Source organism: Nicotiana attenuata, chromosome 6 (assembly GCF_001879085.1).
Source record: "Nicotiana attenuata strain UT chromosome 6, NIATTr2, whole genome shotgun sequence".
NCBI classification, from domain to species: Eukaryota; Viridiplantae; Streptophyta; class Magnoliopsida; order Solanales; family Solanaceae; genus Nicotiana; species Nicotiana attenuata.
In genome coordinates, this window is record NC_031994.1 from 12,892,716 (window position 1) to 12,908,779 (window position 16,064).

Consider the following 16,064-nt stretch of genomic DNA (forward strand, 5'->3'; position numbering starts at 1 on the left):
CAAAGAAAAAAAACCACACAGTACGTACCGTGGTGTTTTGCTTCCCATCTACCCTTGGACAGATCTCGCCACTTATGCTCATCGTAGGTCAAGCGGGCTGCCAACTTCCAAGCCCAATCCGTCAGGTCGGGGACTTCGTATAACATCCATGGGATTGTTGCAAAAAAGAAAAGGAAAGCCTCTTTACATAATCCGCCTCCACCGTGAGCAAAAATGATAAAAACATAAGTGTACCACTTACGTCTGAAATTCCATTTCTCAGGAAATGGCAGGAACTCCACGGGGATAATATTGACAGTCCGTACTCAGACGAACTGATTCATCCACCCTCAGTCCCCATCCTCTTCATCGTCGATGACAAAGGGCATGGCGGATCGACATCGCAAAGTTATCAGGCCTTAGTGATGAAAGGGTCGGTTCAGCCTAATGAGATGGCTAAGGGTGAACTCAAGCCCGGCTTCCTACGCAAAGAACCTCATCATCAATACTAACCTCCAGAACGACGGGTGAACCTGTTCCAGGGTAGCCTGATATCTCCAACAAAAGTCGAGCACGACTCTATCGAGAGGGCCCAACGTAAAGGGGTACGTGTATACGTTCAGAAACCCCTCTACATGAGCCATGATGCTCTCTCCAGGGAAGGCACCTGCAATACCACCTCTTCTCCCTATCCGCAGTCTCTCCTCACTGCCTCGAGGTGTCCCTCTCCTATTGATGAAATGAACCTCAATGCATAATCCCAATGGCCCTGAACATTGGGAGGTCTCTCTAACGTAAAATCCCTCCTCGAGACAAAACCTCTCAAGGTTAGCTCACCAGACGCCGGCGGTGTACCACCAACCGAGTGGGAAGCGGAGTCGGAACTCTCCTCTTCTTGATGAACAGATTTGGGCGTGGTAGCCATAACTGTGGTGAAACAAGAGAAGGGAAACAAGAACTTAAGCGAAAAGCTTCGGATTAAAATGGTAAAAAAAGCTGACATAAGAAAAAAGAACTCTATGAAAAAGGATAGTTGCTCAAAATAGCGGAATCCTCAAAAAAGAGGGAAACAAACTCATATATAGAGCGAGCGGCAACTGTCCATCTACCCTGAAGGCCAATTAATGATGACCAGGCCATTGTCACTTTCGGGGAGGTGTACCGGCGGGATCACCTCGATCATTTCATGTCCATCCGAGTTCGAGCGTATCCTCACTCAGGTTCTATCTATAACGCCTTAGGGCTATCTTCATTTTAAGTTCAAAGCAAGTTTTCGAGGCCGCCCGAGTTCAAGTAAACTCTCACTCGGGGACTATTTGAAAAGGCCTGAGGGCTGTCTTTATTTTCAGGTGATCGAGCAAATTCATCTCTCGAGGACTACCAACGGGGCCTAAAAAGGCTATGTTTTGTTCTAAAGATCGAGGCCCCGCTCTCACTCAATTCGAAGTCGGATATCCCGGTGGCCTAAGTTTGTATCAGGTCAACCCGGACTTAGTCCGAGGGATGTCAAAGGGTTTTTCAGGAAATATCATATTAACCAATCAAAAAATCAAGGAAATGCCCACGTCCAGGTCCAGTATTCAGACCGATCGATAAAGTCACATGCTCAAATTTTTTACAAATGCAGGCAAAAAGATATCTAGCACAAGTCAAAGAAATCCAGCACAAGTCAAATACAAATTGAAGAAACATTTTTTGTATTAATAAACGATGATTACAAAATCCACGAGGGGTCCTTACACAGAAACAAAAAAGCAAAAAATAACAGCTAAAAGTCTAATCTACTCTCGGAGGTACATCCTCGAGAACGGCATCTACGAGAGCCATTTCCTCGGGGATCCCATTTCGATCTTCAGAGCGACATCTTCGAGAATCTCCTCCGAAGCAGCAACAGATGAGGAAGAAGGCTATAGCCTATCAAAGAGCAAAAGCTTTTAAAGCCAGGAAAATTGTGGCTTGGTGAAAAAATTGGCTAGTATGAGTCTCGTCAGCTCTACTATATGAAGCTACTTCTTGAGACATTGCACCAGTGTGGGATGCAACAGTTAGTAGATGACGCCATCTCACTCCGGGAAAAGCAAAGGGAGTGAAGCGCCACACCAGGTTGAAGTTAAGAGAGATGAGCAGCAGTTCACGGTCCACACATCCTCTGATGCGGGAACAATTTGAAGCCCCTATCTCATTATTTCGGGCCAACAACAACAACAACAAACCAGTACGATCCCACTCAGTGGGGAAAAGCTCTTAAAAGAGCCATGGCATAACTGGCAAAACCGCTGCCGTGTGACCTTACTGTCATGAGCTTGAACCATGGAAAATAGAGTTTGGGTGAGGATGAAGAGAAGAAAAGGGTTAAAGGCTGTTGAAGAATGACTGGATAGAGTTTTGGTTCAAGAAACCTCCCATTTATAGAAAGGCAGTTGCGTAACCAAAGGCGCAATCAATGCCTTTGGAAACGTATGGACGGGCGCAATCAATGCTTTTCGGGAAGCGGATCGGTGACGATATCACTGCCTTTGGGAGAATGAATCGGCAGTGTATTGAATGCTTCTGGGAAGATGGACTGATAAGATGTTTTCAGTCACTTGGAACACTGACGTCACAAGCATGACGTCAACGCAAGATGTTCAAGAAAGTCAAGAGTTCAAGACCGTTTCTTATCATTTTCATTCTAAGAAAGGTGGGGACTATCTGTATTGGTAAAAATCAGAGGGTCCGATTACTATGGTCATTATGACGCTTCATAAGCACGTCTCCAAAGGCTCGAGGCACGACTCGAGGTTCGACCCCAAGGGTTCTCAATGTTCGCCTCGGGGCAGTACAAATTTGTGGTTATGATGGACCAACGAGAAGATCCCAAGGCACGTGTGTAAAGCTGACCAAGTCTACTAGGCTCGTATAAGCCCGTACCGTGGCATTTAATGGTTGTACCAGCCACGTATCTTTGTAATAAATGCATCTGTACCATGTTTGGATTCCCCCTCATATATAAAGGGGACCCTTATCATTTTGTAACACATGATACAATATACAACATTGAATACAAGAACAAGAACATTCTCTGCTCTCTAACTTAAACATATTCCCCCTTGATTCTATTACTTACATTTATTACATTACCTGTATTTATTGTGTTTTCATTGATTGTTCTTTATTTATTACTCATCATTAATCATAAAGATCCATCATCAAGGCCCTTAGAACTGTTAGTTCTCCATCGACTGTCCACAGCCTAACGCTTAGCTCAACCCTAAGGCCCCGTATAACCTAGCTCGAGGCCCCGATTCTCAGTCACTCGGTTTGCGTATCACACTACCTTCAAGCTCTTACCTTTGTTTTCTAGTCTCACGCTTAGCATCTACTGCCTAACAACTAGCATAAAAATAAATCACGTATTTTTAGAACCACAAAATCAAATCTAATTGTAATTAATTGAGGTCTTATAATTTTTAACATGCCTTACTTGAGGTCTTACAGATTTGGTTACTTGGTACAAGTATAACTCATGCCTTGCTTGAGGTCTTACAGATTTGGTTACTTGGTACAAGTATAACTCATGCCTTGCTACACATATGATTGGAAGGTCTTATCAAATCCTGAAGCACTGCTGCGATCCTCGAATTCACTTTGAATTCTTACAATCGTGTAACATATATGAGTATGAATTAGAAGGGCTATGGTATATTATTTGCTGGAAACTGCATCTATGACCAGCTTCAAATATTGGAAAGTGAACTTAACTGCCCTAATGTTTTAGGCTCAACTAGTATCTCTATCTTATCTTGCCATCGTAGTTAGAATAGAATTATCAATGGAGAAAGAATTTTGCACGAATACAGTTCCAACTACAAATTTACAGTCCTATGCAAGTCCGTGGAGTTCTACTTTGTGTTATACAAATTGTAATTAGTGATGCAATTAGTATAAGTGAGCTGGTTTAATGAAGATGAGTGACAGTTAGGGCAGTTAGCGGTCAGTTTCGGAAGTTAGTTAGGAGCCAAAAGTTAGTTAGAGTTAGTTGAGAAGTTGCTAAAGAGAATCTCTCATTACAGCTCAATTCAGTACATATAGAACTGTATTACATTTTAGATCATAATAAGAATTACAGTTCTCTCAATAACAGTCTCTCTCTTTCTCTCTTCTTTCTTCCTCTATTCTTCTTTATCACCATAGCCGAGCTTCGAGCTTTCTCTGTTTCAGCTCCTAGTTGGCTATATTCAAACCTCGAATTACTCTCAATCCCTGCATTTGAATAACATTTGTATCAGAGCAGTAGATTCTCGAATATAAAAATGACGAAGGGGGGTAAATCTATTGAAAACAACGGCAAAACTAGGTGATCTCAGCGAATTGATGCGTCAATTGATTTCAACAATAGGCTCTTTAGCTTGTAAAGTTGCTCACTTGAAGGGCTTGGATTAGGCATAGGTAAATTGAAGTAACAAATATTGAACTCTACGAAAAGGAGTGAAGATGAAGCAATTGGCCCTAGTGGATCTAAATCTAGATTTAACATTAAGGACTCATCTGAGAAATATCATGTTAAGGAAGAAGGAAATCAAATAGATGGTAGGCAGTACTCCAAATATTTTGGAAATGATTTAAGATCATAGTTTTTAAGGCCGAACAATTTTTCTAAATCGATGTAGTACCAGCTGAGGAAAGAGTTATGGTGGCTTCTATGCACTTAGAAGGTGAAGCTATGGAGTGGCATCGGGCCTTTATGAAGTATAGGAGTTACACTCAACCACCTACGTGGACTGAGTATGATATGGCTCTGACTGAAAAAAATTTGGGGAGAATTATGATAATCCTATGGAGGAATTGAAAAGGATTGTTCAAACTAGTAATGTGAAGGAATATCAGACAACTTTTGAAAGGAGTCTTACAAGGGTGAATTTATCACAGGAAAATGCAATCAACTGTTTCATAGGAGGACTGAAGGAGCATCTTAACATAGCTGTGAAAATAACTAATCCCAGATCACTTGCTCAAGTATTCAAGGCATCTAGGATGCAAGAAGCCTACATAGATACTTAGTCGAAGGAGATCGTGCAAAGAATATAATTACCTCCAGCTCAAACTACCAATTTTAAAAGAAATGTGGATCAAAGATTCCAGAACAAGCCATTACTGGCCTTACCTGCTCCCAAGAAGGATCCACAATCAAATTTTAGTGGAGGATTCAACAGAAGAAGACTAAGTTTTGAAGAGGCCAATGAAAAAAGGGCTAAAGGATTGTGCTATTTATGCATTGAGAAATATGTGCCAGGTCACAAATGCAAGAACCTTAAGCAGGTTTATGCATTAGAAATTGATGAAATGCCGAGTCCTGAGTACTCTGAAGCTGCTGAGAGTTCTGAGGATTCAGAACAGATAGTGGAATTGGCTGAACAAACAAAACATATGGAGATCTCAATTCATGCATTGAATGGATCTATGGGGTTCAAATGCCTAAGAGCTACTGGCTATAATGCCAAAAAACCTCTATACGTTCTCATAGATACCGGGAGTACACACAACTTCATCAATTCTGAATTAGTAAAATAGCTAAGGTGTCATGTAACAACTACCTAGTCTCAAGTAGTGGCTGCTGCATATGGTAATGTCATGAAGGTAGATACGGCTTGCAGATTGTCTTGGCTATTACAGGGTGTTGGGTCTGAAACCAATTTCATGTTATTACCTCTGGAAAACTATAATGTGGTATTAGGTGTGGAATGGCTATTCACTCTTGGAGATACCAAGATGAATTTCAAGAACTTACTATGGAGTTCTTCTACAAGGGAAGAAAGCATGTGCTCAGAGATGCTGGTAATCAAATCAAGTCTGCCAATGCTGGGAAGATAGCTAAGTTGTCAGGTAATCAACCTCAACATGCAATGATTCAGGTTATTCCGTGTGTAGAAGATAAGAGTTTGCAATGGTATTCTTTGGAGACTAGTGTTGATAATTATAGCAGTAATCCTAATTTGACAACATTGCTAGAAAAGTATAAGAATTTGTTTGTTGAACCTACTGCATTACCACCATCTAGAGGGATATTTGACCACCAAATTATCCTTCAAAATGGAACAGAACCTATAAACAAAAGACCTTACAAATATCCTGCCGTAAAGAAGGATATTATTAAAGGTCTGGTGAAACAAATGTTGGACCAAGGCATAATTCAACCTAGTAGCAGTCCCTTTGCTTCTCCTGTAGTTTTGGTAGTTAAGAAGGATGGTACTTGGAGATTGTGTGTAGACTACGGGGATCTAAACAAACAGACTATCAAGAATAAATTTCCAATTCCTATTGTAGAAGATTTGTTGGATGAATTGGGAGGTTCAATGATTTTTCTAAGATAGATCTCAGATTAGGTTATCATCAGCTAAGAATGGTTGTTGATGACCTTCCTAAAACAACTTTTAGAACTCATTCAGGGCACTATGAGTACCTTATTATTCCCTTTGGCTTATCTAATGCACCAGCTACCTTCCAAGGTCTTATGAATTTCGTATTCCATCAGTTCTTGAGGAAGTTTTTTTTGGTTTGCTTTGATGATATCTTGATATACAGTAAGTGTATATAAGATCATCTACAATACTTACAATTGGTATTTGAAGAAATGAGGAGGCATCAATTATTTTCTAAGAGAAGCAAGTGTTCTTTTGGAGTTCAAAGGATTGAATACATGGGGCATTTCATTACTGCTGAAGGTGTCTTTACAGATCCTCAAAAGATCATGGCTATACAGAATTGGCCCATTCCTACTATCCTTAAATAGTTGAGAGGGTTATTCGGATTAGCAGGCTAATACAGAAGGTTCATTAGGAGTTTTGGCATCATCAATCGACCACTAACTGATCTCCTAAAGAAGAACTCTTCAGATGGTCACCAGAAGCTACTGAGGCTTTTAATGAGCTTAAGAAAGCATTAACTCAAGCTCGTGTTTTAGCTTTACCTGACTTCACTAAGACTTTTGTGGTTGAGACTGATGCTAGTGGGTATGACATTGGAGCAGTATTGATGCAGCAGGGTCATCACATTGCTTTCATTAGCAAGACTTTATCTCACAAGAAAACTCTTATGTATGTGTATGACAGAGAACTCCTTGCTATTGGACATGCAGAAATGAAGTGGTCTTAATACTTATTGGGCCAAAGATTCATTATGAGGACTGATCAAAAAGCCTTGAAGTTTCTGATGGAGCAGAAAATTCACACTAATACTCAACTGAGGTAGCTAACTAAGCTCATGCCTTTTGATTACATCATAGAATACAAGAAAGGAGCTGGAAACAAGGTGGCTGATGCACTCTCCAGAATCACTGGTGCTGAACTATTAGCCATGGTAGTCTTTCCTCAAACTTCTAAAATGTTGTAGTCCATTATTGACAGCTGGGATCAGGATCCAGAGGTGAAGAAGCTAATTGAAGAGTTACAGGCAGACTCCACCATACACCCTCAGTACACTTGGTCTCATATGCAGCTAAGAAGGAAAGGTAAACTTGTTGTAGGCAAGGGAACCATTAGACAGACTATCATTTCCCACTGGCACAACACCTTACATGGAGGTCACTTAGGAGTGAAAGCTACTCTTAAAAGACAGCAAACACTGTTTTATTGGAAGGACCTCAGAAAGGATGCCAACGCTTATGTACTAGGTTGTGATGTGTGTCAAAAGAACAAGGCTGGCTTAGAAGCTTCTCCTAGTCTATTATCACCACTACCCATACCTGACACTTTTTGGTCTCAAATTAGCATGGATTTTATTGATGGTTTACCAAAGGCTAAAGGGCATGAAGTTATCATGGTAGTTGTAGACAGATGAGCAAATATGCTCACTTCCTTGCCTTAAAACACCCTTATACTGCACAAATAGTGGCTCAGGCTTTCTTAGACAACATTGTGAAATTACATGTTTTCCCTGAAGTCATAACCAATGACAGAGATACAGTATTTTTGAGAAATTTTTGGCAGGAGATCTTTGCTCTACAAGGAGTACAGCTCAATATGTCCTCAGCCTACCACCCACAATTTGATGGTCAAATAGAAGTGGTGAAATGATGTCCTGAAACTTATTTCCAATGCTTTTGTGTAAAAGATCCTACTGGTTGGTTAGCTTGTCTTCTTATGGCTGAATATTGGTACAATACCAATTATCATTCAGCCATTCATACCACTCCCTTTGAAGCTTTATATGGCAGGCCTCCTCTTATTCACCTACCATACATTCATGGTGAATCAGCTGCAACTGAAGTGGAGATCATCCTCACTACTAGGGAATTCAAACTTCAACTTCTCAAGCATCATTTGTCTAGAGCCCAGGTAAGGATGAAGAATCAGGCTGACAAACACGGGAGTGACAGATCCTTTTAAGTTGGAGATTTAGTGTATTTGAAGTGCAGCCTTATAAGCATACAACCATATCTTCTCAGCCGTACCACAAGCTAGCTGCTAAGTTCTATGGACCTTTCAAGTAACCAAGAGGATAGGTTCTGTAGCCTACACACTCTTGCTTCCAGCATCCGTCAAAATTCATCCAACGGTCCATTGTCCTTGTTGAAAAAGTGGCATGCTATTTCCGATCATATTTCTTATCCTCCAGTAGTCGACGTTGCTGATCCTCAATGCCCAGAACCAGAGTTGATCTTGCAAAAACGAATAGTGAAAAAAGGAAATAAGGTCGTGGCACAAATGCTTGTTAAATGGAAAGGAATACCAGCTGATGATGCTACATGGGAGTACTACAATGAACTTAAAATTCGATTTCCTCACTTTGATCCTTGAAGACAAAGATCTCTCTTTAGGGGGATGTACTGTTATACAAATTGTAATTAGTGATGCAATTAGTATAAGTGAGCTGGTTTAATAAAGAAAGTGACAGTTAGGGCAGTTAGTGGTCAGTTCCGGAAGTTAGTTAGGAGCCAAAAGTTAGTTTGAGTTAGTTGAGAAGTTGCTAAAGAGAATCTCTCATTACATCTCAATTCAATACATATAGGGACTGTGTTACATTTTGGATCATAACAAGAATTACAGTTCTCTCAAGAACAGTCTCTCTCTTTCTCTCTTCTCTCTTCTCTCTTCCTCTATTCTTCTTTATCACCATAGCCGAGCTTCGAGCTTTCTCTGTTTCAGCTCCTAGTTGGCTATATTCAAACCTCGGATTACTCTCAATCCCTGCATTTGAATAACACTTTACCTTTTCGCGTTAATCGACAACTCAAAGAACAAGATATGCTCAAATATATCAGATTATTCATGAAAAAATAACTAATTTCTGGAATGATATTGGACCCAACTCGGAAAAAGAAAAAACTTAGTAGGGTACACTATAAGAAATGTAAAATTAAGATAAAGATACCATCGCAAAACCTATTTTAGATAATCTTAGATGCAAAAAACCAATTAAACTGAGAAAATTTTGACAAGCTAGACCATCAAAGTAAAATTATATCAGTAATTCATTTCACAAGAAAATATTTCATCCTCAATGCCTTCTGGGTCTGAGCCTGTCGCACGGGGCTTGCCTAGTGCGGTTTACATCCCCTGTGTGGTTTGCAGGCTATTACACAGTGGGGGGTTTACCCAGTGCGCACAGAGTGTTCACCACAGAGTGCTCACCCGAAGGGCAGAGGCTATGGCAGAGGCTGTAGCGGCTGCGGGTTTTCCTGGGGTTCCAAAAAAAAAAAAAATTCATTACCATTGGGCCTTTTTAGCCTTCTTTTTCCTTGTTTCTGAGTTGATTAAAAGGGTACTATAGTTTTGACTAAAATCTGATTTAGGAGTTCTTAGACCAAACCGTATTGCTTGCTTTGATTATTATTACAACGCAGAAGCTTTCTCTATTTTAAAAAAAATAAATAAATAAATAAAACTAATCGTGCTATAAAGAGAGTAAGAGACTAACTTGCGACGAGGCGCCGTTTCTGTTCAAGTAACGTAAAAAGAACTAGTAAAAAACTCACAAACTAGCCGAATGAAAAGAATGTGTCATGTGTGGATGCAACAGAACGCCAAAGAAGGCTCAACTTAAGGTCTGCTGTCTCTCGACCTCAATTAAAAAAATAACTAGCCTGAAAAAAAGTCGAAACACACAAATAGCAAGCTGAAATTCCTGCTACAAAAGCTACCTCCAATTGTATAAAGGAAAAGTGAACAACAAACTCATACGCTTGTCGCGGAAAAAAAAAAGCCTAAAACATATCAAGAAGAAAAGCCCCTGGCTACAGAACATATATCCTCAAAGGCCAGTCGCTCTTATTTGCAACTAGACATAGAGCAACAAGGAAAAAGAATGAATGAATGATAATAACTCCAGAACAGTGTAACAAGAATTAATTAGGCTAGAAGAGAAAAGGCATTACTGGGAACTAATTTATGCAGTTGAGGCAGAATCACTTTCTGCAGCTTGTCCGCCTTCAACCGAAGTTAGTGTATCGGCCTTTGGTCCTTTTGGAGTACCAACACTAGCAGCAGCGGGAGATCCCTGTTGTGCAGCATCCTTGACTGGTGAAACAAGCTTGTCAATAGCAGCACCGGGAGATCCTTGATGTTCAGCATCCTTGACTGGTGAAAGAAGCTTGTCAATAGTAGCAGCTGGAGATCCTTGTTGAGCGGCATTTTCCCCGTTCTTGACATCATTAGCTGCCTTTCCTATGGGACTTTTCTCATTTTTGGCATCCTTAGCCACCTTTGGTGTCGCGATTTTTTCATTTTTGCCATCCTTAGCCTCCTTTGGTGTGGAAATCTTTTCATTTTTGGCATCCTTTCCTTCCTTCGTGGCCTTGGCGTCCTTTCCTTCCTTCGCATCCTTGGCATCCTTCCCTTCCTTTCCATCCTTACCATCCTTGTCTTTCTCAGGAGGAGGTAGCATATGTGGTGGAGGGTTCTGCTTCAGCTTGAGAAAAAGCTGGCGCATTCTAGACAGGTCAGTGGGTTTCCCAGGCTTTGGGCCCTGGATAACTGCAACTGAAGGCTTCCTCTCTTCTTCCTTCTTGCCTCGCCTCTTCTCAGTATTAGGTACCTCACGCGGTATAATCTCCGCAATTGCTTTAAAGTATTGTTTGTGAGCTTCTTTGTGAAATTTCTCTTGGTTGGCCAGGTACAACTGCACAAAAGCACATGCATGGTCATTTCCTATCAATTACCGTTTTCACATATAAGAGGTTTGAGTGCGAGCAGTTACTTTCTCCCTTTCGCGGTTATTAGATTTGTTGGTCTCGCAATTAAGCTTCCGTTTCTCATAAAATGATCGTATGTACTCCTCAGCTTCAGCGATAATCTGATTCCTCATTTCCTTTTCCTTCTTCTCCTTCTCCTCAAGATAAATGGCATTTTGGCTGCAGAAAATAGACAGGAGATACTATCACATAGCAAACATGCTCGATCTTGGCAGGCATAATATGCATGTTAAAGCAATGGGCATCAGTATTCATCTGATGGTGTATATCAAGTAAAATAGCGTATTACGTTCATAAGCATTGTAAGAAACTAAATTTGATCTGAATCACGTTGAGGTCCCCAAATGCAGTTACTCACTAAATATCCACAACTGAATTAGTAACCGAAGAAATTTTGACCAATTAACATCATGTGACGTGCTAGCTGTAGAAGTAAGTTTAACATCAGTGTTTTCAGTAGAAAATGATAATTATCATTCATAGCCTGTCGAAAATCTCACTGAAAGGGAAAAAAACAGGTTCTACGCTGTTATTGATTGTGTTCAAAACTAAAGTTAGTTTATTGAACTCAGTAATAAGATCAGTTGTGAAAACAGTGTATTAATAGAGGAAGCAAAGCTTAGTGACGAGAGAAAGGAGGGAGGAAGCAACTATTCATTATACGTGTACATTTTATCCTAGAAAGCACATTTCGGAAACAGAACAACACAATCACAACCACAACCATTGATGATGATAATAATAACATTAACCAAGAAAGCAGACCGTCGTCATCTGCCCCTTCCTCCCCACCCCTCCCCACCCCCCCCCCCCCCCCCAAATCACAATCATTGACGACAATAATAGTAACATTAACCAGAAAGCAGAAAGCAGATTGTTGTTCAAAAATCACGTAAAGGAAAAAGGAACAATGAGAAAATCAGAGCTGAGCACAAAACATAGGGAGCTAGATATTTAAATTTTACTGAAGATCATATACGATAAAGTTAGTCATCTGCTCTACTACACCAATACCACTACTATACTCCCCTCTTTCCTGATGATTAGAAGTCTTACTGCAATGACTGGCGTGTTTCACACAATGACCGATCCCAGATGCCCCAGGGACATGCAAAACTCTAGCTACAAATTAGTAATATGACATTAGTTTAGTTTAGTAAGCTATTGGTTCTACTTGACACCTTGGAATTTTTTACTGCAAGTTTGAAGCTGTTGTTACTTTCTTTTTGTTTTCACATCGAGCGTATAGAAAATCAATTATGGTAATCATTGCAGATACCATCCAGCAAGTCTCAGAATGATTCTGTGTTTTTAACCTCTGGACTGAAAGGAGTTAGCACAAATCAAATTGCTTTTGATGCCTCCTTTCTAATATATTTCTAAAACGCCATTACTTATTATTAACACTTTATAATAACTAAGTTGCGTTTTACTCACAAAACAGCAAATTCTACAGTCTTAAACTTCGAAATGACAAAGTCACATAATTGCCAGTGTGTTTTCCTCTTATATCCAACAAAAAAACACAATCATCGTTTCATCTTGATATCTTTGGTATAAATCAGCAGACCATTGCTCTAATGTTTGAGATTTTGAACAAATGTGACTCAAGAATGAAAAAAGAAGAAAGAATTTGAATCCATAGATTCATTAGTCACTGTCTTTCACTTGATTCTGATATCTCTCATATCAGTATAATAATTCAAATCCGTGAAGATGGAGAACAAACTTAATACATTGACTGCAACCTTTGGATTTACTGAGCTAAAAGTAACTGGAATCTCTTAATATTTAATGCATGGTTGAGGAATATTTTCTAACCAAGAAACCATCATCAAACAGCAATGCACTTCAGAAGGCCTATTTAAATGTTTTACTCAGATAATCCTCAAGAACCTAGACACTTCAACTGCATGTAAAACATACTGCATTGCGAGCAGCATTAATTACCTAGTCTAGTTCCTTTAACTGCATAAAGTCAAATAAATTTTCAACGTCATGCATCTTCAACAATCAACGATGATATAGCTCCTCAATGAATGATAGATACTCAGCAATATCATATCCACACAAAAAAATACCAAAGTGACCACATTATTTATTTCCTTATGCAACTGCAAACTTGAGCTAGTGATCCCGATGCATATCAACAGTGACGGCACTTGCAGTTTAACCCCATTGATCAGCAGTTATCAAATGAGAAATTGTACCAGTACGAAGGATGAAAAGGACTAACCACACATTGCAGTTAGAGAATACTGGCATATGGTTGCATTATCCATATTCTACATAAGAGGATGTCCAGTGTAAGTGCAGCTAATGAAAAGAGGCTTTAGTATATATAATCTTTTACTGCGTGCTTATATGACTAGAATGTTGGATTTCTAACAACTTGACAGCATCTTCTAGGAGAATCAGGCTCAGAGGCAGATCCAGTATTTAGAGGGATTGTTCTATACATACATATATTCAAAGGATTTAAGCTATATACGTGGACAGTGTAATGAGTTTCTTACACCATCAATGTGATTTAACCAGTTATATCAGGTTGTTTACTATTTTTTTCTAGGTTATCAATGTATCAAAGTTATTAAATAAAGTCACCTAAAACTGCATTTAGGTGACCTAATTGTCAAGTATCTTTTACACAATCATTGTAAAAAAAAACATAAAATTTCTTCTCAAGATACATACTCTCCAAATCCTTGACTGCTCATATGTTGGATCCGCAACTTTGATTCCATGCATAATAACATAAAGTATGAGTCCTTTTGACTCTTGATTAATTAATTCCACTATGAGATAAGGTTATATATTTGTCATACAAGGACTCAATAAAGGGCGTATTAAGGCAATTAAAGTCAGGCACATATCCAAAAAAATTTGAAAACCAAAAAAAAGAAAAGCTGAAACATAATTCAGCATATTTGAGCCCCAAAAAAGACGCATACACACTGTAATGGGCAAATGATGTATCATCTGAGGATCAAAAGTTACAGTTTTGAAAACTGACCGACGCCATTCGCGAAAAGCAGCACCTTCTTCACGCATCTCGGTAGGATCGGGAAGCAATGGTCCATCAGTACCGGAGGAGAAAATGCCATCTGTATCAGCTCCGAGATCATAGGGCTTGGATTGCACATCAGATCCTTGACGATGATCCTCCGATGTCTCAAAAGGTGAACCATGATAGTCACCATTATTCTCCGGCGACTGCACGTTATCATGGTAGTAATGTTGCTGCTGTTCACCGGCGGAGAAGTCCTCAATATCAGACGGAACCGGCGGAGGAACACCGCCATCATCGGCGGAGGGAACGTCGAACTCGTACCGCTGGGAATGGACGTCGTAGCCGTCGTAGCTGTGATCGTCGAAGGGACTTGTGGTCGAAGGGATCTCTTCACCATCGAAATTCTCCATTGTTGCAAAGTGTTTGAAAAGGTTCCCTGTGAAAATCTGTGTTTCTATTCTATATGCAAATGGAAATGGAAATGCATGTTTGTTTGTTGAGATGGAATGAAACGAAGAGAGCGGTGTACTGTGGAAAAGGTCTCCCCTGTGCTCCTTGAAAATGAAGCATCTGTCCACGTAGATTTTGTCATGCCTTACGTGTAGTTTAGGTATAATTTCTTCTTCTTCTTTTTTTCAATTATTTTGAAACGACATAAGTATTTGCAAATTTTACACCTTGGTAGAAATAACTAGAACTTAAGACCTCTGTTTTAAAAGGCAGAATTGAGACTCGTTCGGGGCTCGTCCTGGGACGGCGCACTCGTAAAATGCCCCTGAACTTATCTGTGCGGCTTAGTTCCGTGAGACTTAAGCCTCGGCCGTCAGGGCTTACGCCCGAGACACGCTCAACGCCCAGCGTACGGGGCTCGCCTAATAAAACTTTATGCTATTATGTGTAACTAACCTTGTAAATCCTCAAATTTTTCTTAATAAATTGTTGACTATTCAAAATTACTTTTTTCTTAATCATAAATCATTAAGTTGAGAGTATTTTATGTCATAATTAAAATAAAAATTATTGCTCGTTATCCACTAAGACCACTATGATAGTAAATTTTAAACAAATCTTTCATTTAAAAGTATTTATTTATTAACTTTTGTTATGTCTTTATTATGTTAGTCCATAATTTTTTTAATAATTATTTTCCTAAATATTATTTTTTTTCACGTGTACGGGATACAATACTTATTAATTTAATAGCTCAGAATTAGCTAGTAACAATGTATAAATAATTAGTTATCATGATATAGTATGATGGATTATGTGTCACTTTATTAACTTGTTGAAACTTAAAAAAATAAACGATGCTAGAGAATCATATTTAAATTGTGAATTATATTTTTATATAAATTCTCTCTAAAATAGAAAGCATATTAAATAAAAGGAGTATTTTAAAAAAAATTCAAATTATAATATCGAAATTCTTTCAAGATTCATTACTACTTAAGAGATACATATAAGATTTCGCATCGAATACATTACTTTTGATGCTTGAGTTGTAACGACGTTGCACCTAAATCATAGTGGAATTATAATTTATAAATATTTTAAATAGATTATTTGTTATAATTTTGTGATTTTAATGTAATTTTTATAATTTTTTATTTTATGCTATCTTAAAATTCTTGAACTTAGTAAAATTTAAAGATCCGTGGGACCTAGGCCCCATGTCTCGGGTCTTACGCCTCGCCTCATCAGAGGTAAAACGCCTTGCCTTACGCCCCACCTTTTAAAACATTGCTTAAGACCACTTGTTTTCCACTTTCGTTTCTATTTATGTAAATTAATTTGATTGGGCACGTTGAAGCTTAAGAAAAAATGAAAATTTTTTATTGGGCAATATCATATATTTTGTATGGTTATAAATCATTATATAAAGGTAATTATTTCCAAATGTGAAAAGAG

The 16,064-nt window shown here is 39.0% G+C and overlaps 1 protein-coding gene across 1 annotated transcript; it reads right to left on the reverse strand.

The window, feature by feature from the left end:
- On the reverse strand, window positions 10,065-14,698 carry LOC109226611 (clathrin light chain 1-like). The gene is made up of 3 exons (XM_019391430.1): window positions 14,160-14,698; window positions 11,152-11,305; window positions 10,065-11,073 (listed from the first exon to the last, which is right to left on the reverse strand). The coding sequence occupies exons 1-3, from the start codon at window positions 14,564-14,566 to the stop codon at window positions 10,342-10,344; spliced, it is 1,293 nt and encodes a 430-aa protein (XP_019246975.1). The 5' UTR covers window positions 14,567-14,698; the 3' UTR covers window positions 10,065-10,341.

What these genes read in the sequence shown, in the direction of transcription:
- LOC109226611 (XM_019391430.1), bottom strand. Translation starts at nt 14,566, where the DNA reads ATGGAGAATTTCGATGGTGAAGAGATCCCTTCGACCACAAGTCCCTTC. An exon ending in GCTTTTCGCGAATGGCGTCG is followed by an intron (nt 11,306 to 14,159) that starts GTCAGTTTTCAA and finishes TATTTTCTGCAG; the next exon opens with CCAAAATGCCATTTATCTTG. An exon ending in ATAACCGCGAAAGGGAGAAA is followed by an intron (nt 11,074 to 11,151) that starts GTAACTGCTCGC and finishes GCTTTTGTGCAG; the next exon opens with TTGTACCTGGCCAACCAAGA.